Source organism: Camellia sinensis, chromosome 13, assembly GCF_055761805.1.
Source record: "Camellia sinensis isolate YWXY chromosome 13, ASM5576180v1, whole genome shotgun sequence".
Taxonomy (NCBI): domain Eukaryota; kingdom Viridiplantae; phylum Streptophyta; class Magnoliopsida; order Ericales; family Theaceae; genus Camellia; species Camellia sinensis.
Genome location: NC_138973.1, coordinates 44,348,038 through 44,358,247, shown reverse-complemented (window position 1 = coordinate 44,358,247; position 10,210 = coordinate 44,348,038). Strand labels below are relative to the sequence as shown.

The 10,210-nt window shown below is 37.2% G+C and overlaps 1 protein-coding gene across 1 annotated transcript; it reads left to right on the top strand.

Moving 5' to 3' along the window:
* Positions 1-6,318: 6,318 nt before the first annotated feature.
* LOC114257828 (putative glucan endo-1,3-beta-glucosidase GVI) lies at positions 6,319-8,369 on the top strand. Its single transcript, XM_028197635.2, has 2 exons — positions 6,319-6,563; positions 6,949-8,369. The coding sequence occupies exons 1-2, from the start codon at positions 6,503-6,505 to the stop codon at positions 7,902-7,904; spliced, it is 1,017 nt and encodes a 338-aa protein (XP_028053436.2). The 5' UTR covers positions 6,319-6,502; the 3' UTR covers positions 7,905-8,369.
* Positions 8,370-10,210: the final 1,841 nt, after the last annotated feature.

Below are 10,210 nucleotides of genomic sequence, written 5' to 3'. Positions count from 1 at the left end.
TTATGTTTCGAGATTAATGTACTTCAAAATTTTCAATGATGGGATGATATTGTAAGTGTTTTGAGATAAGAGAACAGAAAATTTTAGAAACAGAGAGTCCTCGACCAAATGTAAAGTACACAAATATGAATATATATGATTGAAGATTGATAAATCATTGTTCATTTATTTATTGTTTGTTTGTGCAAAAAATGAAAACAGCTAATGCTGCTTATTCAAATTCAATTCTAAATGCAATGTGTGGATCTCATACTACTAATGCAACTTATTTACAGTCATCCATGTTTGATGGTGGATGGCCTAGGTTTGTTTTTTCCATCACAGAATATTCTTCACCTCATTGAGTACAAACATCTATTTTTCCTTTTTGTTAGGTTTTATTTCTTGGCAATCCCGTTTGACAAAACTCCTTTGAGTTGTACTTTTATTCGCATTTTTAGTTCAGTGAGGCTATGAGTTGTTAGATGCGAATCCAACCCGAATCAAGCATTTCAGAGAAGTTTGTGAGGATAAAGCTTTCAAGATTGCCACTTCGCTGATTATGACGGGGATCGAGCTGCCCGGTCAGCTCGCGGGGGTCCAGGGGGCAGCGCCCCTTGGCGGGTCCGGGGCAGCGCCACGGCGGGGTTGAGGGGCAGCGCCCCCGAAGCAAAATGCAAAAATGCATTAAAAGTTGCCTGTCCGATCATGTTATATTTTTCCAGTTTTTCCAGTTTTGGCCTGTCCGCTCGAGCGGGGAATTGGGCGCTCGAGCGGGGATTGGAAGCTCTCAGCATCTCTGCAGTCGCCTGTAAAAATACTGGAATGTGTGATTTTACGCTCGAGCGGATGCTCCTACGCTCGAGCGCATCTCAGTTTGTTCGCCCGCAGTTTTTGGTCAGTCCGCTCGAGCGGGCTGTGTTGAGCTCGAGCGGAGATCGCGAGATAGATTCTATAAATTCGCGTATTGGATCAGATTTTATAAGAGGACTTCTCCAGATCTTCTTTTTGGTTTCTAGGGTTTATATCTGGGGATACTTTGGGAGTTTTCTTTGATGTTTTTATTGAGTATTCAACTCATGATCTAAAGAGAGTACATCAAAGGTTTGTTTGTTATACACAAAAGAGAGAGTTATTCTTCAGTTGTGGATTCTGAAGAATTCGAGCCTGAAGCTTTGGTGGAATCCGGAGTGGCTCATCAGAAAGACAATTCCGTGGTGAAGATGGGTTGGAAGAGGCACATAAAGGTTGGTTCAATTAGGCGTTGTGGATTCGCTAGGTAATTGAGAGTATACCTGTGTAATTCCTTTAATTCTTCTTAGTGGATTGTCTTGTGGCTGTTGCCCGTGGTTTTTTGATCACAGTTGGAGGTGTCCAATTGTGATTTTTTCCACGTTAAATCGTTGTGTCTCTTTGTCTTGATTGTTTGATTGAGATTGTTATATTCTGCTTAAAATTGTTACATAATCACAAATCAACATCTAGGGGATTTCTAGATTTTTCAATTGGTATCAGAGCGGGTCGTTCTATTTTTTTAAAAAAAAAATATTTTCTTTTAGAACGAGATCTTGTTTGATTTGTGATAATGGATACAATTCGTGAAGGAAATTCTATGGTTCGACCACCCCTACTTGACGGATCCAATTATCCTTTTTGGAAAGCTCGGATGAGATCTTTTTTAAAATCTATTGATGAAAAAGTTTGGCAATCCGTCATGAATGGGTGGACTGAACCAACAATTACTGTTGATGGAGTTACAATCCCCAAACCAATTGATCAGTGGGACACAACTGATTACCAAAATAGTAGCTGGAATAGTAAAGCTATCAATTCTCTCTTTTGCGCCGTCACACCTGAAGAATTTAGTCGTATTTGTAATTGTGAAGTCGCAAAAGAGGCTTGGGATATCTTACAAACTATTCATGAGGGCACTCCTTCTGTGAAACGTTCAAAACTTCAAAGGCTCACATCTAGTTTCGAAAACCTTTCAATGAAAGATAGTGAGACCTTTGATGAATTTTATGCGAAGTTGAGTGACATTGTAAATTCCAGCTTCAATTTAGGTGAAAAAATTCCAGAATCCAAAGTTGTGGGAAAAATTTTGAGATCCTTGCCCGATCGGTTCCAACCAAAAGTTACGGCTATTGAGGAGGCTCAAGATGTTGACAACCTCAAGCTGGATCAGTTGGTTGGAAACCTTCAAACTTATGAAGCACATAGGAATTTCAAAAAGAAACAAAAAGATACTATTGCTTATAGTAGTGCTCATAAAGTGGTAGAGAATTCTGATGAGGATAGCGAGATAGATTCCAAGATTATGGCTGCTTTTGTTAAACAATTTAAAAAATCTTTTTTGAAAAAGAATCCTAATCTTATGGAATCTACTCATTCTCATAAATCTAAAGGCAAAGATAAACTCAAAATTAATTCTATAGCCAAGAAGGAGAAAGGAAAGATACAAGGAAACTCTGAAAGACTCCAATGCTATGAATGCGAAGGATTTGGCCATTTTGCTCAAGAATGCCCCACTCGTTTGAAGAAGAAGAAAGCCCTTGCCATCACTTGGGATGATGAATCTGAACCTGATGAAGATGAAAGTGACAACGAAGGTCAAGGCGAAGAGGGTCATAAACAATTTCTTGCTTTCATGGCGGCTTCTGAAGCTGAAGGACAAACAGATTCTCCAAAGAGGTCAGTTGAGAATATCACTGATGATGAATCCTCGGAGAGCGATCATGAAGAGCTTGAGCAAGCTTATGAAAAGTTGTATAAGGAGTCTCTTAAGTTATTCAAATTGAATGACAAACTCACAAAGAAACTCAAAGCATGTGAAAGTGAGAATGTCAAACTTAAGGAGGAGATTTCCGAGGCCAGGATTAATGCCATCAAGGTAGCTGATGATCGACAAGTTCTTTGTGCAAAATTGTTGACTTGTGAGACAGAGAGGAATGAGCTGCTGCAAACCCACGCCATGTATGAAGAAAAGATTGAATCTCTCGAGATGTCACAAGTTGCTTTGGAAGAACTAATGATCAAGAAAGAGGAAGAGCTCAAGTGTGCTATGGCTACCATTGGTCTTTGGAACAGAGGATCAAAGACTTTGGAGGATATCATTGGGTCTCAACAAATGAGTTGTGACAAGAGTGGCATTGGCTTTGGTGGTAAGAAAGAGCAAAAACAGAGTGCTTCCACATCTCATGATACAAGAACTCAAGGAAAGGGAGGACAAAAGATTCAACAAAAGGATGGACTTCTCAAACTTCCTAGAGTTGGTAAGGTAAAAGAAAAGAAGGTACACCCTGTGTTTTTTTGTCATCATTGTGGTATGCATGGTCATATTCGCCCTTATTGTTATAAGTTGCATGGGAGAGTGCCTCAAAAGGGTAGAAATTCGATTTACATGTCTAGGCGGAATACCAAGATTCATGCGGGTGTTCACTACACCACGCCACTTACCAAGACCGCTAGACCTGATTTTGTTAAGACCAAAAAGATTTGGGTGAGAAAAGTTGACTTGTGTTAATTTGTTTGGTCGTTTTAGTTTATAGGTTTTTGTGTGTTTTTTTTTTCGGATCTTTTAATGTGTGCTTGTTTGTTTTTTGTCTTGCTTTATTCTAGAAAAAAAAAAAAAAAAAAAAAAAAAAAAAAAAAAAAAAAAAAAATCCCAAAAAGATTTTCTTAGTATGGTTTTGCAAGCTTGAAATTTTTGAGTGGTCCTTGGTACATATTGGAATTGATGAGAATATCTATTACATGTTAATATGTGTGTGCTTTCTGTGGTCATTACTCATTTTGGAGTGTGTGTTCTTTGATTAGTATGTCTCATTCTGTACACATTCTTGGATTAGCAAATTCTGGAGTCTTCCGCCCTAGTGATTATTTTTTTCTATGGACTTCTGTCATTGATCTTTTGTGTTTCTAGAGGAATTGACCTATACTAGCATATCATGGGTGATGTTGAGTCTCTTAACCACCTACCATCTTTTTGCACCTCCATGGCTTTCACCTTAATTCTTTGCAATCTAGCCATGAGGAAAAGGCTACCTCAGAGTCACCAACCAGGCCATCCTTATTATATCCATGCTTCTCTGGTTCGGTTTCCATACTCTTGAGCGTGTCAGCCACCAATGATTGTGCAAAAGAAAAAGAAAAAAAAAAAAAAAAAGGAAAAGAAAAAGGAAAAATACGCACAAGAAAGAAAAGAGAAAATGTGAAAAAGAAAGAAAAGAAAAAAAAGTGTGTGGAAAAAAAAAAAAAAAAGGAAAAAGATTCATTGATTGAGGGGGAGCCTCCGCCTTTACTCACCAAATACCCCTTGATTCCTAGTGGTTTGACTTTCCTTTGGCGTGCTTAAGACTCTCTTGTCGGAGGTCCAGCTTTCATATCATTACTAGGATTGAATCTAGTGTTTGTCGAACTCCAAGTTTCACACACACACTTTTATCATGGGATCTATGCTTTTCACATAATGCATCACTTTCTTTCATGAGGAATCTTCTACAGACTGTGCACATTGTGTTTTCTTGTAATGGTGCTTCTTGAATAATCTTATGTGTTTTAAGGTACTAATCTGAAATTCCTTGCTTGCTCCACCATATTATTTTTTGTCGTTTTCTTCTTGTTCACTGTTTTCAGTGTTTGTGGTTGCTTTTAGTGAGGGGGAGCTTGGTTCATTTTGACATGTTTGGTAAGGGAGATTGGCTATATGTTTTGCATGCTGCTATGCACTATTTTCCCGTCTTGTATGTTCATGGTATTTACATCGTCATATCATTGCTTGTGTGGTTTATGATCTTACTTTTGTTGTTTGAGAGTAGTTGTTCATGAGTCTTAGTTTTCATCTATTCATGTTTTCCATCTCATGTTTCAAGATAATCGTGTCATATGTCTCTTGCTTTTTTATATACTCTTGTGGGACTAATAGTTGTTTTGGAGATTGTGGCACTAATAGCTGTTTTGCAGATCATGACCTTGAGAAAGAAGTTGGCTTTTGTTGGCTGTAATGGGTTGGGGTATTTAGGATTTTATTTGTTAGGTGTGTTTTGTCACGGCATTGCCAAAGGGGGAGATTGTTAGGTTTTATTTCTTGGCAATCCCGTTTGACAAAACTCCTTTGAGTTGTACTTTTATTCGCATTTTTAGTTCAGTGAGGCTATGAGTTGTTAGATGCGAATCCAACCCGAATCAAGCATTTCAGAGAAGTTTGTGAGGATAAAGCTTTCAAGATTGCCACTTCGCTGATTATGACGGGGATCGAGCTGCCCGGTCAGCTCGCGGGGGTCCAGGGGGCAGCGCCCCTTGGCGGGTCCGGGGCAGCGCCACGGCGGGGTTGAGGGGCAGCGCCCCCGAAGCAAAATGCAAAAATGCATTAAAAGTTGCCTGTCCGATCATGTTATATTTTTCCAGTTTTTCCAGTTTTGGCCTGTCCGCTCGAGCGGGGAATTGGGCGCTCGAGCGGGGATTGGAAGCTCTCAGCATCTCTGCAGTCGCCTGTAAAAATACTGGAATGTGTGATTTTACGCTCGAGCGGATGCTCCTACGCTCGAGCGCATCTCAGTTTGTTCGCCCGCAGTTTTTGGTCAGTCCGCTCGAGCGGGCTGTGTTGAGCTCGAGCGGAGATCGCGAGATAGATTCTATAAATTCGCGTATTGGATCAGATTTTATAAGAGGACTTCTCCAGATCTTCTTTTTGGTTTCTAGGGTTTATATCTGGGGATACTTTGGGAGTTTTCTTTGATGTTTTTATTGAGTATTCAACTCATGATCTAAAGAGAGTACATCAAAGGTTTGTTTGTTATACACAAAAGAGAGAGTTATTCTTCAGTTGTGGATTCTGAAGAATTCGAGCCTGAAGCTTTGGTGGAATCCGGAGTGGCTCATCAGAAAGACAATTCCGTGGTGAAGATGGGGTTGGAAGAGGCACATAAAGGTTGGTTCAATTAGGCGTTGTGGATTCGCTAGGTAATTGAGAGTATACCTGTGTAATTCCTTTAATTCTTCTTAGTGGATTGTCTTGTGGCTGTTGCCCGTGGTTTTTTGATCACAGTTGGAGGTGTCCAATTGTGATTTTTCCACGTTAAATCGTTGTGTCTCTTTGTCTTGATTGTTTGATTGGGATTGTTATATTCTGCTTAAAATTGTTACATAATCACAAATCAACATCTAGGGGATTTCTAGATTTTTCACTTTTTAATAATCCAAACTGGATCAACACAAAATGCTTCTTGTTCAAGAGAGATTAGCAGCCTTCAGAGTCCCTACCAAAAACAAAAAAAACAAAGGTAAAATATGCAGACAAATTGTCCATTTAGTCACTTTCGTAGCCATCATCGTTGGATAACTTAGACTAACGGGTACGATATAGCATTGAAAAATTATTTTTTATTTTTTATTTTTTTTTTATTTTGCATTGAGTTTCATCATCTCTCTATATATTCACATTTCAGTTAAAGAATTCTCCAACTTCATTTGGGTTTATCCAAATAAATCCCATCTTTAGAGGCTATATAGAGAGTTCTCAATAATGGGCTGGCTTTATTATTGCATAGCCGCCTTCTATATGCTTCAGTTGAACATATCTGCTGGTATACTACTTCATTTCTGCCTTCATTTTATTTATTTTTTAACTCTTACTTTCTTAATCGAAAAAATATGTACAAATCAGTCATAAAATTGATCACATAACACTCACAAGACAAGGAGTGGGTCCCCAAACACTCCTTGTAAGAATATTCAAAAGATTTAATGTATTGTATGGATTTATAAGGTATGGCTACTACCCAAATAATGCACATCATTTTTCTAAGTTTATTTCTGTGTATGAATTCTGTGCACGTATCTATACTGTGGTGTTTATCATGGCGGAGCCAACACTGTATCCTGTATACTATTTTTCACAAAATTCTATGCTTTTAGACTGATTTCTACTTCATGTTCAATTTATGCAAATCATGATTCGTCTTAATGCAGAAGCTGGAGTAGTTGGAGTAAACTATGGCCTACTAGGAAACAACCTCCCACAACCAAACCAAGTCATTGCACTTCTAAAATCAAGAAACATAACGAAAACACGCCTCTTCGCCCCAAACCTCCATGTCCTCACAGCTCTAAAAAATTCAGGAATTGAAGTCATCCTCGGAACCTTAGACCAAGACCTCCAAGACCTATCAACTAATGTTTCACATGCCACATCTTGGATCAACACCAACATACTTCCATACTCAGACACAATTCGATTCCTCTGCATAGCTGCTGGCAACGAAGTCATCCCCGGTGACCTATCCCCATATGTTTTCCCAGCCATGGAAAATCTCAAAACAGCTTTAGAATCAGCTAATCTAGGAAACATCCAAGTAACCACATCGGTTTCAACACAAATCCTTGGGATTTCGTACCCTCCTTCTAAAGGGGAATTCTCAGAGGATGTGAGCTCTGAAATGGGACAAATCACTTCATTTTTAGCAGAAAATAAGAGCCCTTTGCTAGTCAATGTGTACCCTTACTTTGCATACATAGATAACCCAAATGAGATTCAATTGTCCTATGCATTGTTGAACAGTACTGAGGTGGTTGTGAGGGATGGTACACTAGAGTACAAGTGTTTGTTTGATGCTATTGTTGATTCAGTGTACTCTGCACTAGAGAAGGCAGGTGGTGAGGCCGTTGAGATTGTTGTATTGGAGAGTGGATGGCCGTCCGATGGAGATGGTGAGATAGCAGCAAGTGTAGAAAATGCTGAAATGTATAATGGGAAGATGATTGAGCATGTTTCAGGGACATTGGGTACCCCAAAGAGGCCTGGGAAGAGCATAGAGACCTATGTGTTTGCTGTGTTTAATGAGAATCAAAAACCTCCTGGGACTGAGCAGAATTTTGGATTGTACTATCCAAATATGACAGAGGTGTACCATGTTGAATTCAACTAATTGACTCTTAATTTGATGCTTTTTCTGTTTTTGTTTCCATTAACTAATGGTGCCAAGCAATCCAACTATCCTAAAAAGTTTCGCAGACTAATCGTTGACAGTAAATTGATATTGACAAACGCAAATTTAAATACAGAAGACAGAGCTCTCTCTAATACTAGTTGATTTTAGGTGAATTATGGTGAAAGTTGAGACTATAATTTCATCTTGCATGATATATGTTTTTATTATCATACATTTCTTATTGTTATGATGATTGTCTACTATCTTTTTCATATCATGTTTAAGCTTTCAGAAAGAATGTTCATGAATTTATTGCAATAAAATTACAAATCATATTTGCTGAAAGTTTAGTAAAGCTCATAAAATGAAGCATAACACTATCTTGGAGGGTTTGAGACCAATTGTACTTGTATTGTATTCTATATCTTTAGGTCTTGTTTGAGTGCTACATAAAGGGGAAAGAATTGATTTGATTATTATTTATTAGTCTAGAAAGGCCTAATTATCCTTTGTTTTGGAGGGTTGGGGATTTGAAGTACCCTGCATGGGTTGGGAGCATTTATCCCAACATAGGGGTGGCGGAGCGGTGGTCCTTTTTTTTTCCAACCAATGTAACAATTTCGTCTATTTAATTTTTCTTTTTTTGTTGCAATCAAATATATGTCACATTACATCAAGAAAAAATAACATCATTCCTTCAAAATTAAGAAACAGAGCATTTATAAATGATGCTTCAAACTCAAGCTTTTAACCTGAACTACTAAATATATTTATTTATTATTTTTTAATATTTAAAAAAAAAGAAAAAAGCAATTAGCAAGATTTTCACTCCAATGTGGAATTGACAAGCTCGAACCAGTTAAACTACACTAAGGGTTGGTTTGGGATGTCCTAAAAAAGTGCACTTTTTGACTTATTGGTGGGTTTGGGTTGGGTTTGGGTTGGGTTTGATGCGATGTGTTAGAGAGGTGATGTGATTTAAATAAGATGATGTGATTTAAATAAGATAGTGACTTTTTGACTTTTTGACTTATTTAGTACATGCCAAACTAGCCCTAATTATTGTTAGTTTGGTTACTATTTTAAAATATACATACTATATTACCTCTTTTCATATAAAATCTTTAGAACAATAGATCTGATTCAAATCAAATTTGCTTCATGATTTAGTTATCATCTAGTTACATAGGCTCAATGATTCAATTTAGAATCATAAAGACCAATTTAATTCTTAATTTATTCTAAGGGTCGTTTGGGAAGTGGGTTGGCCTTTTGACTTTTTGACCTTTTTCGTTATTTTAGTTTGGAACTAAAAAGTCTCGTTTGAGAAGGATTTTTGACTTTTTTGACTTTTTTGTGAAAGAAAAGAAGGTAATAATTATGGGTTAAATGTGATGTTTTATCTTATTAGGCAAAAAAATCTATTTTGTTTTTTATGACTATTTAAACCAAAAAAAACTTGACTTTTTTATTCCCAAACGGAGCCTAAAATCGAACTAATTTGATTAATCTACCCTTCTAAAGTTGGTGGTATACACCTAATTTTGAAACTAGGCAGTTAGTTGCCAATGAATCGCCGAGGATGGAGTTGGGTCACAGATGATGGGCACAAAGTGAGCCCACACCAAAACCAATAATAAAAGATAAATATGATGAATCTAACATGCTAACCCCATCCTTTGTTCGTTCAAAACCATCCTATCCAAACCAACAATCCAACCCAACCACTATTGACCTCTCATCATAATTCACACATGTAACGTTTGTGTTGTACAACCCAACACTTCTCAACTCTCTATCCTTTTGGCATTAAGGCTTGGTTTGGTATATATAAAAAAAATCAAAAAATTAAAAAGTCATCAAAAACAAAAAAAAAAATAAAATAAAAAGATACGTACTATTCACCAATACTTTTGGCGGAAAACTTGTCGATTTGAAAAAAAAAAAAATATAAGTCAATCAAGCTGTGCAGCCACAATTTGGCAGCACAATTTCTCATGAAAAGTGAAAACGTGGCATGTTTGTGAGTCACATTTGCTACAATAAAAAATAAATAAAACAAATTGAAAAGAGAGAGAAAGTGTTATTGACAGTGTTGCTGACTGTGTCAGTAAGGGCATTTTGATAATTTCAATATTTGTTATAATATTTTATTATACATTTTTTCATAAAAAGTCAAAAAATTAATTTAAACATCCATATTTTTTTCTTAATTTTTTAGTTTAAAAAGATAAAAAATATATTTATTTAGGACACTCCAAACAACCTCTAAGCCTCCGTTTGGCAAGAAAAAGCCCAGGCTT

Bases quoted from the DNA above. Each gene is read 5' to 3' on its own strand.
- LOC114257828 (XM_028197635.2), top strand. From the start codon at position 6,503: ATGGGCTGGCTTTATTATTGCATAGCCGCCTTCTATATGCTTCAGTTG. The intron at 6,564-6,948 runs GTATACTACTTC...GTCTTAATGCAG, and splicing joins TCAGTTGAACATATCTGCTG to AAGCTGGAGTAGTTGGAGTA.